Below are 18,712 nucleotides of genomic sequence, written 5' to 3'. Positions count from 1 at the left end.
ACGAAAGCCACGGGGAGGGTGTGGGGTTCTGTCATAATATTAATATTCAAAAATATTAAAATAATTGTAAAATCTAGTAAAACATTGAATCGTGTCAATCTTTTTAGGTCCATTCACAATATTTGCTCCATTCAACGAAGCCTTTGTGAACTTGGACCCAGTATTGTCCCATCAGCTGGAAACCAATAAGACCTTTTTACGAGAGTTATTGCTATACCACACGGTCAATGCCAGAGTTGTTGATGACGACTTGAGAGTGAACGACCGACTTTTCCCTACTATGCTGACTGGTACGAATATACGTTCCGCATTGTACATAGAAGGTACAAAGGTAATATTGCCCAATGCCCTCTTCACCATGCACAATTGCAAGTCATAGAAACTGTAAAAAAATCTTATGGTTACAATAATAATAATAATAATGTTTATTCAACCTTTGTATCGGCAGCATGAAAACAGTAATACATTTATTTAAATTACATTCATCATTTCTTTTCTATATTGCCATAAATCAGTTACATATTTCCTAATTAAAGCTGATGAGGTATTTCCCACATTTTCATTTATGTTCCATAGTGTATCACCAAAAAGGAAATTGAACCTATAATTCAACCCCCCTGAAAGAAAACTATTCATTAGTGATGAAGATTCAACATTGTTTTTCAGTGAGGTTTCTAATGCTAAATAAAATTCCTTTCTAATATGATTAAATGACGTACAAAGATAAAGAAAGTGGTAAATGTCTTCTTTGCCCTGATTGCAGACTCCACAAATTCCATTACCCCTGTAATTTTTCCATCCCATTTTGTTACCTTCAAGATCTAAAGAGTTTGACTAGTTTTAAAGACAAGGGAGATACCATGATGATCATAAGGATCAATTATGTACTTTTCCTTTTTAATGTTTGTTTTAATCCAACAGTAGTGTTTTAATGATTTCATCTTTTCTAAATTTTGTGTAAACATGTTTATTTCATTTTCTTTACTGATTGTGATAAAACTTCTTATCCATTTTGGATTTTGGGGTATTTCATTTCCATAGATATGATACATGCCATTAGTCACTAGAATGTTTTCTACATATTTAGGCCAATTCCAAGCCAGTTTAACTTTGTTTTTATACTGAGTATTCATTTCTTTAAAAACTATTTTAGTCCATCTATTGTTTTTCATTTTCTGAAGTCTATCCAGGTATTGAATCCGCACTTTATCTTGGATGTAATTCAAGTCTTCCCATCCTAAGTCCCCCAACACTGCAGGTCCTGCCACATTTCGGTTTACTTTGAATAAAAATTTCCCAAATTGGTACTGAATACTTTGTAATTTCTTTTTAAACTCTCCGCTATCCTGAAACCATATTCCACACCCATAATTCATTGATGGCATGATTATGCTATGCCATAACACATCACCGTACTCAAATCGATTGAAACTGTTGTGTTGGTTAATTATTGATTTGCCATATGCTAAGATTGTCATTCCTTTTTTATAAACTTCAGTAAATTGTGTATGATCATTCAATGTTTTTGATATGGTTATGCCTAAATATTTGTACGTTTTACTTTCTTTTAATGTCAAGTTTCCTAGTTTCCAAATTGTGTCCTTTTTGTGGAGTTTCTTGCCAAAATACATTATCTGTGACTTGGATTGGTTATAACTGAGTTTCCATTTACTAGCGAACTGAGCTGCTATATCAAGCATAACTAGTAAATGTTATAATTTGTATTGGTTGATCAAGTGAACGATCACGTTTGATTTTGATCTTCGATTAGCTTACCACAGAAAAGGTTCTTTTGTTTGCAATCAATATTTTTATGAAACCTGTTGATTCCTAATCCCAAGTTAAACTTTTTCATTGTGATTTGGTTTAATCTGATGAGCATCATCCTTAATAACAGCTACAGATTTGAATGAGTTTCATTTATGATGCATTTTGTAGCTGCATGTGGACGGCCTCGTTATTTGATATTCTAGGTAGGTGTGTGGACGGTGTCTGGCGTCATGATGCAGTACGGTGACGTAAATGCTACCAATGGAATACTGCAAGGTCTCATGGGTATAATGTATCCAATACCAATGCTGAATATATATGAATATTTACAAAAGGATATCAATTTCACATTCATGAAGAAAGTTATTGACGTTGCGGGTCTCAATGCTATGTTTACAGGTAGGATTACTGTCACGTTTAAAGGACGATTGTCATCGCGCCGCGCTCGTTCGATATGGGATTCATAATGACGTATACAACGCGTGTAAAATACATTGTTTGTTTACATGAACTTCGAACACGTGCTGCGCGATGACCACCACCCTTTAAGAGATTATATCACCCTGGTATGACAGACTAGGAAACGAGCTTGTCAAGTTAACATTTTCCACTCGGTATGGGTATGAATAAATTCATATTCATAGTATTGGTTTAAAGTATTGACGTATATCAAGGGTCTCAATATCACAATATCGAAAAAACACAATACAGTAAATGCAATACATCGTAATAAGACACACAGCCCCATTAATAAGTGGCAGACTAGTATTCTCTGTCATCTAAAGTTTCTGCCAGTCCACATATTAAACTGATTGTATATTTTATAAAATGGTTAAATATGTTTCGTTTTACATCGCTAGGTGTAATCATATGAATTGTCAACATCTTCCTATAATACATGGCTTTAACTGTAATTATGTACGAGAGTATATCTTTTTTGAAATGTTTTGATAGAAACTGGGGCGGGTGGTGGTGGTGGGGGATATTGATGCATGTACAATTTTATAACTAATTGAATAACGATTAAACATGTTTTCACAGAAGGGGCATATACCCTATTTGCTCCAGTGGACGCAGTTTTTGAAAAATTGCCAAAGGAACAGATTGATGTCATATTATCAAATACGTCATTTGCTAGACATGTGGTGTACAATCACGTGATTAATGGCACTGTATATAGTGCAGGGTTCTTTAATAACCAACCAATACCGAATATGAATGGAAAAGACCTGGATTTCTATACAGACCAGTTTAAATCAGGTACCGGTATTACATCATTTTTTGAGATTTCAACGTAAAGAATCAAAAATATATTAACAAGACTAACAAACAAAAGATTGATAAAATCATTGAGAAAAACATGGGAGCCATACAGTGAAATGCACACAACTGGAGATGTTATAAACGTTTTATGCTATTATTTAAATTAAATTGAATGAAGCTGACCAATCCAGAAACGATATTGTGACATCATCGTGAGTTCTAATATTAGTAAGTTAGTTCCAATCAGTAAGAACTTTATTTTGAATACGTGGGCAGTCACAGTTGCCATGTCACAAAGAGAATAGTACATCTTTAATAGCAATATTTTTTTCTGTTATCATCGCTGTCAGTAACTATTACAGGCTGGTGATATTTTACCTTTTCGAATTTCAAGTTCTTAGTTGTTTTTCTTATTGCCTACGTTTTATCTAGATCCATTAAATATATTGTGTTGTACCACATAGAAGAAAATACACTACTAATACACCGTTTTTTTTACATTTTTAGGAGAATTGACAGTGAATGGGACCTTGGTAATTCAGCGAGATTTGCAAGTCACTACTGGAGTGATTCATTCCATAGATGGAATTTTATTACCTTAAATTATTTAAAATATTTGTGCAAAAAAAAAATCAAAATGAAAAATCTATGGTACATATTTAAGTTTTAAACACGCAAACACTAGACACTGATGTGAGGTTAACCTCAATGGAAATATGTGAGTACATACCTCCAGCTTAGGTCTTGGAGAAATATTTACAGGGCAGAGTGAATGAAAAATGCACAAACACAAAAAAACATACCATGAACGTTCTTTATTTCAAAAGAAATATCCCCTCAAAATAAGTTTTCACAGCCACCATATTTTATTTACAAAATACTATGTACATGCAATAAATAAATAACAACATAACTGTTTTTTTCAAGTCAACTATTTTATATTCCATGATAAATAAAAAATATAAAGTCATTTGACATAAACCCTACCTTAGTAACTGTGTATACTGCTAATTACATACATCTTAGATATATGCAACAAAGATGTTAATAGAAAACCAGTTCCAAATAGTGTCAATAAAATAACAGTTTAACTGTAATGGAAATACAGTTTAATTCAATAACCCCCAATAAAAAATCTTTAACGTTGAATATATTTATCTACAGTGGAATTATCACCCTCTTCATTACAAATAACAAAAATCCTGATAATCCGGTCAATGCATGCACATACTACCCAAATTTTGTGTTTGTATCACACAAATAGAACAGCAAAATAAGCTGGAAATAGATGAAAACTGTAGCACTTTTTTTTAGCTCAAAACAGAATATCTCTAAATGCTTAAAACATATGGCAGCTAGATTTGATAAAATATGACACCCACTATTTTACAATACTTTGAAGTGGTTGAATTAATTGACAAAGCATCACATCCTTTTATCACAGAAAGAAATCAGCATTTTTCTTACATATACCATATATATAAATCTTTATTAAGTAGAGACTCAAATAGATATTTTAGCACCAGATATCTATTCTAGAGTTTGTAATCCTTGTTGTAACAATTGTAACATTACTGGATACACTGTAGCGAATTCCTTGCCTTGTCTTGCTCTTACCGATTGCACATAAGCCTCTAATGTCCCCCTAGTTAAAAAAAAAATATATAACCATATGTTATGGTATATTCGATAACAATGACTATTGTATTTCAAGCTATATTATGAAAAGAATATGAAAAGAAGCACTTTACTTTATCCAAGCATATGACATTTCATTATTTTTCATACCTGACCAATGTTAGCCTCTCTTTTTCTGAAGTATGTTCATCTAACCATTGCGAATAACGACTTGCAGACCAATCAGCAACCTAGTAATGCAAAAATATTGTCACATGTAGAAAATGGAAATGATAGACATCGTTTAAATATATAAGTTTGGTATTCCAAAATACCACATCAGTCTGAAAGTACATACATATGTGTGTATAAAAATATAACTGTTATATCGTTAGTCATATATAAAGAAAAAATAAATAAATTCTCTGTAGTATATGCTATAATATTTAGATAGGAGAGTTTGCTAGACAAACATCATGTCATGCTTTTGGCATGTGACTGTTGCTGTATAAACACACTGATACCCATAGTACCAGTAGCATAACAACAAAGATGCATGTGGTTTGATACGTGGATTTTGTTCAACACACTCACACATACACACAAAAGATTCATGCAGTGTTATGCTATGAAACATGCAAATATGAATGAAATATCACTCACCTGGTGAGGTGACTTGAGATCAAGTGGTGCCTTGGCAAACAAGAAATGTAACACAGTACTATAATGTATGATTTCACCCAGTGCCGAACTATTAACTATATGCTCTGCAGTTTGGAATAATAATGGTCTAAATGATCTTATTAATTTATAGTGACGTCCAAGGTCTGTTATCCTTCGACAGAATGGTGCAACAGCTAATTCCATCTGTTGGGGAAAGATAGTATTAATGTAAACATGAATTAGTTACATTTCTATGCACAGCTTTGTCAATGATTTAATAGTAACTTAGTATATACTGTAAAAAATGTTGATTTAGTGCATACAATTTAGCGTATTTGACTCAATGCATGAATTAACAGAATTTTAATTTAGCTTAATTTTTCGTGAGATATACTTTTTGTTAAATTAAGTACATATTGAATTAGCGAAATTACAGATTAGTTAAATTAGCTAAAATAGCATGCTAGCTAAAAAGACATGCTTTACATTAATAATTGAGTCAAATTTGCCAGTCATTTGGTGCCAAGAAAAATTAAGATTTAGAGTAACTGTATTAAAGTGGAAAACGATTTGATTTAATTTAAAATATCAAATTATTATTAATTTATGTTAATTTGCATGGCAATTCTCAGCATCTCATATTTTTCGATTTCTCAGCAATCATGTGACTTTTGACCTTATGGGGTTGATCTATTTCATCTTCCACTATACAACATGAAATATGGGATTTTCAAATTTACTTTTTGTTTTAAGTAAATACTCTGTTGTCGCTTACTCATGATGCAATGCATAAAAGAAATCAAAGTTAGTTTATCTTTCTATGTGTACATACCTGGGCAAAATCAGCTGCCAGTTTCATCTTGCCCCCTTCACCTAATGGTCTTAGTAAGCTAGCATGGCGTACAAATAATTCAATTGATCGGCAAGCCAATGGCAGAACACTGGAGAGATAAGGATATTGGAATTTTTAAACACAATATTTATAACTGGAAATAATTAAATCAGTTACAGTTTGCTACACACAAGAATCATCATGGTATCATCATATAATATCATATAACGACTGATTACTATTCATAATAAAAAAGTCTGTTCTTGATGGATAAAGAGAAGATACATGCTCATTATTATTATGTCCACTTAATGTCACACTTCCAGGTACTCCCTGGGGGTATTGTTGCTCTAATACAGCAATCATTTCAATTATTATATGAGCAACTGTGAGTTATCAAGTTTAAGTCACCGCTATTAGTATTTGAAATGAGAGATTCTTCAACCTATCTATTTTCTTATCATATTTAAAATGGAATATTCACTGAAAACAAAGATCTTCCCACTAAAAATATCTGATAGATGTCTACCCAAGAATCCTACATATACAATGGCAGTATAAATACAATTTTTTTTTACCTACATGTATTTGGAATTCGTTGTATCATATTCTTATTATTTCTCTACTGTTTTGAATTGACTACTCACCTGTCCATAACAAAGTCAGTACATTTGAATTGTGTTAAATAATCTGACTGCACTCTAGAGATAAATCCTTGCAGTTCCTTCATGTATAGAGAACACGGTCCTTCTATTGACTTCTCACCATCTTCCTTGGCAGGTCTGAGATAACACATTCATTCAAAATATAATTAAGTCATGCTTTTAGTTGAAAGCTTTTTTAACATAAATCTTTCTGACTAATGTACAGCATAGCTTTTACATAACCTCTAATTTTTGTTTGCATTCACATTTATCAAATTATTATCATGCAATGGTCACATTTGAGTCACATATTAATTGCCTTTTGATCGTTACTACTACTAAATTTACTTTGACTGTACCAGTCTATTCAATTTCCAGTGTGATGTGGTAAAATATTCACTCAAAATGAGTGGTACGAATATGATGAATGTGCAACACTAATGCAATAAATGTTTAGACTGGTTTAGAACTGTCAACCTATTTCCAATTGATTATTTTCCTGCACCAATATGTTGAATTGAGTAAATGAATATGCAAATTAACTGATTAGTATGCATAGGATCCTTTCAAAAACTTGTATACTCAATCACTTACATTTACTGTTGAATGAGGTACTCAAAAAAAAAAAAAAAAAAAATTAAACGCAATTTTCTTTAGTTCTTTTTTTTTTTAAATGATGAAAAATAAAGTATTAAATATGTATAAAGTGCTCACCCCGAGAAATCTTCATTATGCATTGTAAGTATGATTGCTTCTACTGAGTCAGCAACTGAAGTGAGCAACGGTTTTATAGCATTGGACATTAATTGTACTACATCCTGAAAAGGATACAAACAAATATCAATTATAAAACAATCAAGTTTATATCATGTTGCTGGAATTTATAAGCAAAAGTATATAATTTGGAGTAAAGAAACCTGAACAAGAAGAAAAGGATGAAATTTCTGTCACTGTTTTTTTTTTGTCATTTGAACCATGCAAAACACATGTTACAATTTTATTTCGAGCTGTTCCTCTGTGACATTACTGCAATTAAGATGAGTGAATTTATAATGTATTCAAATTGCATTCACACTTTGCAAATCTGTGGTTATCCCGCAACTAATATGTAGACCGAGAAATGCAGAGATGCAAAATATGAAGCAGTCCTCGTAAATCAAGTCACATTTATATACAAAAGAAAGTTACTGAGTTAGTTTTCCTCAAAGGTAAGTTACATTGTAGTTATGTTTGTCTAATGGTTAAGAATTTTCAGTACACTCCAAATTAAATGTGGAAAGGTTGGGGAAAGATATCTACTTTTAATATTTTAGCAAAAAACAAAATCATTTTTACGAAGTATACAAACAAATGGTACATGTTTTCATCATCAAGTGAAATTATGCCCATAAGGTCCAAAATTTAAATATAGAAAAATAAAAAAACAAGCCATGCAGGCACAGTCCCCGTTAGTTATCAAATTTAAGATATATAGTTTTGTTTATAGTAATATAGCTGGAATATAACCATGACAGGAATATGATTTTTTAACATTAAAATGATTGACAGTTGTATCTGATCGTCAAACAAGTACATGTCCATATTGAGAGTTATTGCTCTGAAACAGCATTCAAAATCAGCCATTTTGATTACATGTATATATATAACGTATAACGAATATATAAAATTTAAATATATTAAGTCAAAGCATTTAAGAGATATGGCTCTAGAAGCCCAATCTTTAAAACAAAATGGCCGCCAGTCAGGCATTTTGAATCCAATCTGAAAAATAAAATGACGAGCATCAGGAACCAGAAATCAGGAACCCGTAATGTCTAATGTATGTACCAAGTTTGAACGAAATCCACCCATAAATGCTTGATATTTGATGATTTTTTAGCACAAAAATGACCACCATTCGGCCATTTTGAATAGGATAGTCAAACCAATATATCTGTTTATCTATGACATGATGTATAATGAATATTTAAAATTTGAAAATATTATCAGTCAAAACAAGTCTGAGATATGGGTCTAGAAGCCCATTCATTAAAACAAAATGGCCGCCAGACAGCCATTTTGAATTTGATCTGAAAAATAAATGATGTGCATCAGGAACCTGTAATGTCTAATTAATATATGTACCAAGTTTGAACGAAATCCATCCATAAATGCCAGAAATGCTTGATATTTGATGATTGTTTAGCACAAAAAAGGCCACCATTTGGCCATTTTGAATATGATCGTCAAACCAGTATATCTGTCTATCTATAACATGATGTATAATGAATATTTAAAATTTGAACATAATCAGTCAAAACAAGTTAGAAATATGGGTCTAGAAGCCCATTCATTAAAACAAAATGGCCGCCAGTCAGCCATTTTGAATCTTATCTGAAAAACAAAATTATTTGCATCAAGGTCCCATAATGTCTAATGTATATACCAAGTTTGAACAAAATCCATCTGTAAACAGCCGAGAAATGGTTGATTTTTAGGATTTTTTAGCACAAAAATGGCCGCCATTCGGCCATCTTGAATCAGAACGTGAAACAAATTGACGTGCATATGTATGATATCATGTATGATGTATGTGTGAAGTTTGATTGTGATTGGTGCAGGCATTTCTAAGATACAGGTCCGGACGCACGTACAGACGCACGCACGGAGGTCAAAACATAAGTCCCCGTTTTCGGACTTCGTCCGAACGGGGACTAAAAACATAGCAGGAATACTAATAGTGTCCATAGGGTTAACATTGTACCAACCTGCAGTGAGTTCTGTATAGCCTCTATAGCTTGTTCTGGAAAGTTACTGATTCCAGAAATAACCTTGGTGATTGCTTGATGCAAGTAAAAGAGACTATTGACTACAGCAGCATTTCTCGTCTGTCCATTGGTGGGTGGACCAATAACTTGACTGGCTTCACCATCCGTTGAGAGCAGCTGTTCACTTTTCACTGTATATAACTGTACTGTTTTGCTAACATTACGTGATATGGTAATACTTAGGCCATCATCAACGCTGGCAACATTCAACTCACTGAAAATACGATAAGCAGATAATATATAACTGGAATACAAAATTGACAAATCTAATGTTGTGATTATCAATTCTAGGTTGGAGACTCTTTTGCAGTCACTGTCAACTTTTGTTGCATTCCAAAAAATAGTTCATTACTAAATAATTTATTACTGTTTACTTGTTTCCTGTAAAAAACTTAAAATTCACAAATTTATGATCAAAATCTGTTTGTTCAGCTCCAAATAAACATTAAAGTTATATTCTGATGGTTTTTGAGAACTTTAGAAGAAGTAATATTCGTTGTTTAGTTTAAATATATTTGGCACTGCTTGGGCTTTCAGTAGGTTTTAAATTCAATGTTTTGTAAAATATGCCGGGGAAGTTAACTTTGCATATTAACTGTGTTTTAAATTATAGCATATTTAGTAATCAGTAAAATAAAGTTAAAATAAAACATCCCTTTTTATTGATATGATGTCTGAAAAACTGATGTCAACATACCTAGCAATAGTTTTTATGATATTATCAACTTCTTCATTGGAGGGCGGATTAGAAGCACCAGAGAACGCTAGGTTAATTGGATCAAACAGTCGAGATAACGATCTTGATAAATAAGCATTTTCAAAAGGTGACAATGATTCTTTTAATGCTTGTTCAGGACTGAAATTAAAATAAGAAAACGTTGCATTGTGTAATGACATGTGTGGATTGCTAGATTACTTACACACAGATGTCAAGAATAATATCAGACAGAAAACTTGCTCCTTCTATTTCAAATAATCATGATAATAATATGAAAAATTGAGCAAGAATGTTGTGCAACTCTTTCAGTATGCATGTGATACAAAGCAGATGGAGATTCATAGAAAGACTGTGTGTGGTTGTTATTTTCACAGGAAATTCATACAACCACTACATGACATTTGTAATAGAAATAAAAGTGCAATAAAGCCACTAATGATTACTTCAACTGTCACTCCACTAACCTTATAAACTTATCATTTTTATCTGGATCAATATATATATCATCACTTGGTATTCCATCTGATATGACGGATGTCTCAATGGATGGTGTCATCATTTCAGTACTGTACTGTTGTAATCTTCTCCATAAATCATTATATAATCGCAGCAACTTGGGATACTCTCCTTCAAAAGCTTGTTTGACAAAAGTTGATGCTACGAAATGCAGAAGATGGAAATGAAAATAAGAAGAGTGTGATAGCTGCATACATACTGTAAAATACTAGATTTTAGTTGGAATTAATTTTGGATGCTTTGTTTATTTTGACTGATTTTTGATGAGTTACCAGTTTGTGTAAAATATAGGGAAAAAGTTATTTTCACTGGATTTTATTTTCACTGATTGATCTAACAGCAAAAATAAATTCCAAGGGAAAATAAAGTAGTTTACAGCAGATAGTAATAGCACCAATTATCAAATTATATAGTGAACATTATTGAATGAAGTATTCACAAGGATAGTTGCCAATGCTCTTAGAGGGCGCTAGTCTAGTCAATGACTTACAATTAGCTGCTATGGCTAGCTCCTTTGCTAGAATGTCAGTCACAGCATCCCAAAATGTATTCATGATATTTGGTTGTCCATCCTGCAATACACAATATAATATTTATGGCATGTATACAAGACGTGTTCTGATACACAATAATGTATCACAAATATTTCATCTGATCTTACAATGTTTTAGAACATATGTCCAAGACAGTTAGGTTGCACAAAACAAAACAAAATTTTGTTAGACATAACAAATCTAGCAAGTGATGTTTCTTAGGGAGAATTAAAAATAAATTAAGATAAAAAGATAACAAGCAGCCTGTCGGCTGAGATAGCTCCGCTGTTAGCAATGCACATGGCAATTAAAGAACAGAAGATATCATTAGAAAATGAACAAATCTGAGAGAGGTCCACATGTAGTACCTATATGTATAATATATCAAAGCAATTGGATTTGCGGTTTTCAACAAGAAGTCGAAAATATCACTTTTTACCAAAAATTACAAAAATATTCATCAAAATTAGAGAATTAAAGATATCATTATGAAATGAACAAATCTGAGAGAGGTCCACATGTAGTACCTATATATGTAATATCAAAGCAATTGGACTTGCGGTTTTCAACAAGTCGTCGAAAATATCACTTTTTACCAAAAATTACAAAAATATTCACCGAAATTAGAGAATTAAAGATATCATTACAAAATGAACAAATCTGAGAGAGGTCCACATGTAGTACCTATATATGTAATATCAAAGCAATTGGACTTGCGGTTTTCAACAAGAAGTCGAAAATATCACTTTTTACCAAAAATTACAAAAATATTCACCAAAATTAGAGAATTAAAGATATCATTACAAAATGAACAAATCTGAGAGAGGTCGACATGTAGTACCTATATACGTAATATCAAAGCAATTGGACTTGCGGTTTTCAACAAGAAGTCGAAAATATCACTTTTTATCAAAAATTACAAAAATATTCACCAAAATTAGAGAATTAAAGATATCATTACAAAATGAACAAATCTGAGAGAGGTCCACATGTAGTACCTATATATGTAATATCAAAGCAATTGGACTTGCGGTTTTCAACAAGAAGTCGAAAATATCACTTTTTACCAAAAATTACAAAAATATTCACCAAAATTAGAGAATTGAAGATATCATTACAAAATGAACAAATCTGAGAGAGGTCGACATGTAGTACCTATATATGTAATATCAAAGCAATTGGACTTGCGGTTTTCAACAAGAAGTCGAAAATATCACTTTTTACCAAAAATGACAAAAATATTCACCAAAATTAGAGAATTAAAGATATCATTACAAAATGAACAAATCTGAGAGAGGTCCACATGTAGTACCTATATATGTAATATCAAAGCAATTGCACTTGCGGTTTTCAACAAGAAGTCGAAAATATCACTTTTTACTAAAAATGACAAAAATATTCACCAAAATTAGAGAATTGAAGATATCATCATGAAATGAACAAATCTGAGAGAGGTCTACCCAAGGTACATATACACCAAGTATCAAAGCATTCAGGCTTGTAGTTTTCAAGAAGAAGTCGAAAAAGTAAAACATTGACACGGATGACGGACGACGACGACGGACGACGACGACGGACAATCACTCATATGATAAGCTCCGCTCGACAAAGTCGACAGCGGAGCTAAAGATAAAAAATCAGATGAAATGCTTCGACTGACATATATTTTTTCTACTCATTGGAACTGATGTAGATGACTGGGACAAAAAGAGTGCAAACCATCAATTACGAAATACACACATTATGATTCTTTTATCAGTTTATCGGAGTAACTTTACCTTGATTAGAGCTTCAATGAAACAGACATGAGTGACTGGATCTCTCTTCTTAGCAAGTACTTTTTGAAGGTGCTGAATCTACAGAAGTGAAATAGAAGAAAGTGAAATTATATCCATCATACAGTTTAATATATACCATTTAGACATTGTCCATAATTTTGGTACATGTAAAAAGCAACTGTATAATCTTATGTATTTTTTTTGTTTTGATTAGAAAACAAATGCAAAGAAACAAATCAGTAGATAAAAAACAGTTCTAGAAAACATTTTTTCATGCTCACCTGTCCACACGCAGCATGAATCTGATCCATTAATTTTTCCATATTGGTCCATAATGAGGCTCTAAAAGCAGCCGTATTGCCAGGCATTGGCATGGCAGCATGACCAGGACCACCCTTTCCAGGGGCCTGACTCTGTGATATCAGTCTCACATCTACAGCTTCAATGACATTTCTTTCAAGAGATTTACGAATATTGCACACCACTCTATTGACTACTTCAGTCAAACAACCAAGATTGTGAAATACTTGCAAGGAAGTGGCAACCTGGGTTTGATTCTGTGAAATAAATACAAGCATATATAGTTGATGGTAGTCTCCGGAACCAATTACACAAACCTGTTCACTATTGGTTGATATGATTGCTTGAAATGGAAATAGATTTTTATAATATTTTGTAACCCAGTTGACCCAGTACTACTGACTATTTTTGGGAGCAAACATCGGGGCATTCTCACTGCCTGGCAACCACAACAGATGAAAACAACAGTCAAAAACACTCAAAAATCTGTACTTTGGACTAGTTGTTGAGACTCTCTTGAACAGTGTAACAAAATAACCCCTAGATGTGCAACATATATAAATTTGACATGGTACATTGGTGTGCGTCTTAGCAACATAGAACGTTTTGTGATGTAGCTCCGCCCCTAGAATACTCTTTCTTATGGAAGGTCTAACAATGCTGGACAAAAGAGAATAAACACCTCTGAATAGAAACAACAAGTAGATTCAGTGTATTGTAAGAAGTACTGCGAGTGTCTGAGTGTTCAATAATTACCTACCTGTGTTTCCATGCCTTGTTCCAGCATTTTCTCAGCTTGTGCTTCAACATCTTTCCTGGCTTTTTCTATAAATTGTGTATCTTGTTCTATGACTTCAATACCTTCCAAGTCAACACCTTGGTACAAGTAATCTACGCCCAAATAAAAATTACATATTACACACTAGACACTGGTCGCTATAACAACACAGAATTAGGTGCATCATTGGTCAATGAGTGTACATTACACACCTTTAACCCTATCATCATCATTGTCAATTTTTGTCCCTTCAAATGAAAACTTATAATCCGGTAAACTACTGTAAAATACTTTATTTTTGCTTCGAATTTATTTTTGTTTTTTTGCTGAAATGATGATACTATGAAAATAAAATCAAACAAATATAATATTTTTCCTATATTTTATATTCATATCAAACACTCAAAAAGCCTTTTTTGCAAAAATTAAATTCAGCTAAAATAGCATTTTACAGTAAGTTCGATTAAAGCCAAAATATGCATATTTAATGGAGCAAATATGTACACTATTACAAACCTAATTCATTCAGACTTTGAGCAGCTTTGGTGATCTCTCTGGCCCCACCTTGTAACTGGCTATGAAGTCTTTTGCTGAGATATAAAATTCTGATGATACGTCTTAGAAGATCACATGCTTCCTGTAATCAGAGAAAACAAGTGTTGACAAGAAAACCTGTCTAAGCTTGGGTCGAATCACATTCGAGAAACAAGTATGGATACACAAAACAAAAAATAGTGCCAGCTATTCAGAATCAAAGTATAAAATTGTTCAGTCTTTGCATAGAGAATGGAACCACCACCACTACATGTATAAACAAAGCATGTTGTGTGTTACCTGTAATCTTCTAAGCTGTGCTGTCCTAGCCACGATTTTACTGTATGGTTCAACAACCTTACCCCTTATCCTAAGAAAGAATTAACAATTAATGTATAACTTATCTTGAATAGTAATCTGAATTTAACTCATTTCAACTCTAGCTCTAAGATTCCAAGATTTAATACTGATCCTGGTATACTTCTAATTCAAGCATTCTTTACCAATACAAATAAGACTAACAATCTCATGAACAGTTTTGCGGTTATACTGGAATAATGAAAACTGTTACCTTTCTACAGCAGCCTGCAATGACTTAATTCTAGTCTGCATCATCTGCAGAACAACCTCTAACGTTTCAATTCCAGTTGCCTGTGATAACAAATCCTCATGCCGGGCAACAACCTAAATATAAACACATCAATCAAATTGTTCTAATAGACTAGAAGAAAGGAACAAGACCAATTTAAACTTTACCTTGGCCTTTTATTAAGATGTAAAATTTTCACATTATTATATTCAGAATAGAGACCAGGATTACTGCCAGAAACTTGCCAGTGCCAATGTAGGTCTGCTTTTTCTGGGATTATTTACTAAGTGGACTGTTAAGATTCTGGTCATTGGTGATTGTCATTCTGAATATCAGTCTAAAAAAATACTCACTATTCAAATCCATAGATAAAGCATTCAATGTAAGTTCTGAAAGCCCCAGTTCTATCTCTGGAAATCCACTACTTGCAACAAGAATGCCAGAGTTCATTAATGTAGATTGGGGTCAGAAACAGTTCAAAAGATGCCATTCAAACAGCACATATTTGGTGGTTACAGCAGAATACTGTAAAGGCATCAATTATTCACTGGGTTTTAATTTTGCTTTTATGCTGATAAGTAAAATCTGCTAAATTAATACACATGTCAAATAACAATAGAGCTGATTGTTTGGAAAATTCATGAATATAAATATATGAAATGGCAGTGAAAATAAATGGTTTTACAGTATAGTTACAGCCGTTCTGAGAATTATTTGGACAGTCAGTTAGCAATATATGTTGAAACTTTGCAAAACACTTGGGTCTTTTCCAATCTAGACTTGATGGCACCGTTGTATTGGCATGCCCACAATAGGAATCATTCCATTATCTTGCAAGATGCGAGTAAAATGCTGTTTTCAAAACGACACGCGTTGGTTACCATATATTAACAGGTTATATGTTGTATATGCATTCAAAGTGTTATTTTAAATTGTTATAACCATCTGAGTCCACCTGACATAGCGTAATTTACAAAACAACTCCCGAGTGTTGAGTAACCCCAGGTATTAATAAACTCGTCGTTGGCGGGAAGACTCAAAGTAAAGTTTCTTAGCGGGATGCGCTGCAGTTTCGCGACAGTTTTGGGCCAAACTAAAAGTTGTTTTTACATTACTGGTGCTGTGAGTACGTCAGGGATACACAGATGGAAAACTCGATTATAATGGTTTGATGGATTTTGTGAAATCAAAAGTGCCTTCCTTGATCCACATGATAGAAGGACTGTGCTTGATCGAATCACTTTTTCAACTGCAGTTTGAAAATGACGGGTATAACGACATTGACGCTGCAGTTCGGCGTCTTCTACACCGATCTGACGCATATCGCGCTAGGTGTGCCGGGAGTTTGTTCGAAATTTCGAACGTTTCGAAGTCAATCGTCGATTGCCAGGTATTTTACGGATATATTAATTAAATCGTTTCAGAGACCTGCTTTCTAAATAATGATAAATGAAACTTAGAAAGCTTGTAAGAACAAACTGGGCCCAAATCGCGCAAATTGCAATAAGTTTACGCTGCTAGAGTCTGATTCGGATGGAGTTCTACGTGTGATTTTATTGCGCTCAAGGACGTTCTATTTTCGAACTAGTTGAAACCGGAAATAACGCAACTACTTTCGAACTTCAAACACAAATTTGAATATCGTTATTATGTGTTAGTTTCTGTTGTTTCAAAGATTGAATTATGTATGACAGTAATATTTCACTCTATAAACAATATTTCACTAAAATATGTGATTCAAAGGCAACCCAAATTGTAAAAAGCAATATCAAGTTCCGTGTATAAACACTGTTGTAAAGAGGCGGCGGAGCGGAATTTTAGCCAAAATCGGCTAGTAAGGCGTCATATGACACAGGCACGCTAGATAATACTTACAATTCACCAAGCCGACAACCCCTATGAAATAGTAATCCCAAACCACGCGCCCGTCACTCAAGTGGCGCCGACAAGTCTAGATTGGGCAAAGACCAAAGTGTTTTGCAAAGTTGCAAGTCATTTTGCTAACTGACTGTCCGAATAATACTCAGAACATCTGTAAATTTATACTGGTGAGTGAGTAGTTGACTATGATGCAAGACAAACACTAACCACTGTACCATGACCAGATCAACATTTTTTAAAAATTTAAAAAAAAAATATTTTTGTGCCAGGTGACAGTTCTGTATGTCACTACTGTCACTCCTGATTTTTTTTATGTGCAAGTGCCAGTGCTGACATATAGTGTATTTTTCCAGAGGAACTATATTTCAGTTTGGGACAGGGCTATGTGACCATCTTCCTAGAATGGCATTATGGTAATATGCTATCCCGATGTCAACAACACTCGATTGAACACAAGCGGATATTTCTCACCTGTGAATGTAGTTCTTGGTCCAATAATGAGATGCCCTCAACCAGTTTTGATAACTGCTGTGATATAGCCATGCTTTGCATGACATTGTTAGTATGCTCCTGGACATCAAAATCATCCTTAAGGAATTCATGAAATACATCTAAAATCCAATAATAATAATTACTATTAATATACATCTGTCACAGTAACGCCATAAGTTACAGTGTGCCATAATTTTTGTGGTATTTTACAGGGTATTTTCATCCTACCATATTAGGAAATGCAAATTCAAAATATGGAATGATTATGTGCGTAAGCGTCCTCTAATAATAAAAACAAACATGGCTGCCACCAGGGTTTGACCAGACTCTACATAAAAAAGTTTGCTGATTCTGTTCTAAACATTTTGGATTTTTTTCATTCCCATGATGTATCCTTGGAAGGAAAAGATGTATAATAATAAGGTTTCAGGTGAAATCAGAGTAATCATCGATTTATTCATTTATTTTTTATTTGTAACCATTTTTCTGCCTCAAGTTTTAATAAAGACTGATTATAAGTAAATAGATAAACAAATAAATAAACATAACTGTTCACCAGATAAACAAGATTGTTTTATATTCCTAAATCACACGAGTAGTCCAGTTTTTACCCAGCACAATTATGTGATACGATTACAATAAAGCACGATGGAAACCAAAACAGAAATTGAATGTGCGGGTCCCAAATTAACGTTTGTTGATGTGTCCACTGTGTGTAGTTGGTGCCCTCTCGAGTTGAGAGCCACGTAGGCAGGCAGGGGATTTACCTCGATGCTCTTATACCAAGTGTTAATTTATGATCCAATATTCTAGTTGAACTAAAGTACAAGATGTAAATAACTATATCTAACACTAGACAGATTGCAGTACATCCGATCATCAAATAACCGATACTTACCATCTTCCAGCAATCGACTTTGCAGTTTGGGATCCATGCTGGCAATTGAGTATTCTAACATTCGCAGACCAGTGGTCGACTCATTCAAAAATAATAGTT

The 18,712-nt window shown here is 33.2% G+C and overlaps 2 protein-coding genes across 2 annotated transcripts; one reads left to right on the top strand and one right to left on the bottom strand.

The window, feature by feature from the left end:
* LOC144360709 (uncharacterized) lies at positions 1-3,669 on the top strand. The gene is made up of 4 exons (XM_078013279.2): positions 1-331; positions 1,974-2,169; positions 2,812-3,030; positions 3,541-3,669. Exons 1-4 carry the CDS (start codon positions 281-283, stop codon positions 3,633-3,635), a joined length of 561 nt encoding a protein of 186 aa, XP_077869405.2. The 5' UTR covers positions 1-280; the 3' UTR covers positions 3,636-3,669.
* Positions 3,670-3,833: 164 nt separating this feature from the next.
* LOC100374945 (conserved oligomeric Golgi complex subunit 5-like) lies at positions 3,834-18,657 on the bottom strand. The gene is made up of 18 exons (XM_085497141.1): positions 18,614-18,657; positions 17,695-17,834; positions 15,325-15,437; positions 15,054-15,123; positions 14,736-14,856; positions 14,202-14,332; positions 13,423-13,698; positions 13,142-13,219; positions 11,321-11,402; positions 10,779-10,971; positions 10,294-10,452; positions 9,537-9,810; positions 7,504-7,607; positions 6,793-6,927; positions 6,146-6,254; positions 5,314-5,517; positions 4,822-4,901; positions 3,834-4,678 (listed from the first exon to the last, which is right to left on the bottom strand). Exons 1-18 carry the CDS (start codon positions 18,648-18,650, stop codon positions 4,564-4,566), a joined length of 2,421 nt encoding a protein of 806 aa, XP_085353267.1. The 5' UTR covers positions 18,651-18,657; the 3' UTR covers positions 3,834-4,563.
* Positions 18,658-18,712: the final 55 nt, after the last annotated feature.

The sequence above is a fragment of the Saccoglossus kowalevskii genome, chromosome 3 (assembly GCF_978046115.1).
Source record: "Saccoglossus kowalevskii chromosome 3, keSacKowa6.1, whole genome shotgun sequence".
Taxonomy (NCBI): domain Eukaryota; kingdom Metazoa; phylum Hemichordata; class Enteropneusta; family Harrimaniidae; genus Saccoglossus; species Saccoglossus kowalevskii.
The sequence above is the reverse complement of the archived record's forward strand: the minus strand, read 5'-3'. Positions and strand labels throughout refer to the sequence as shown.

What these genes read in the sequence shown, in the direction of transcription:
- LOC144360709 (XM_078013279.2), top strand. Translation starts at nt 281, where the DNA reads ATGCTGACTGGTACGAATATACGTTCCGCATTGTACATAGAAGGTACA. An exon ending in TCTCAATGCTATGTTTACAG is followed by an intron (nt 2,170 to 2,811) that starts GTAGGATTACTG and finishes ATGTTTTCACAG; the next exon opens with AAGGGGCATATACCCTATTT. An exon ending in TACAGACCAGTTTAAATCAG is followed by an intron (nt 3,031 to 3,540) that starts GTACCGGTATTA and finishes TTACATTTTTAG; the next exon opens with GAGAATTGACAGTGAATGGG.
- LOC100374945 (XM_085497141.1), bottom strand. Translation starts at nt 18,650, where the DNA reads ATGGATCCCAAACTGCAAAGTCGATTGCTGGAAGATG. An exon ending in TGGCAGCTGATTTTGCCCAG is followed by an intron (nt 5,518 to 6,145) that starts GTATGTACACAT and finishes TTTCCCCAACAG; the next exon opens with ATGGAATTAGCTGTTGCACC. An exon ending in GAGAGGCTAACATTGGTCAG is followed by an intron (nt 4,679 to 4,821) that starts GTATGAAAAATA and finishes TTTTTTAACTAG; the next exon opens with GGGGACATTAGAGGCTTATG.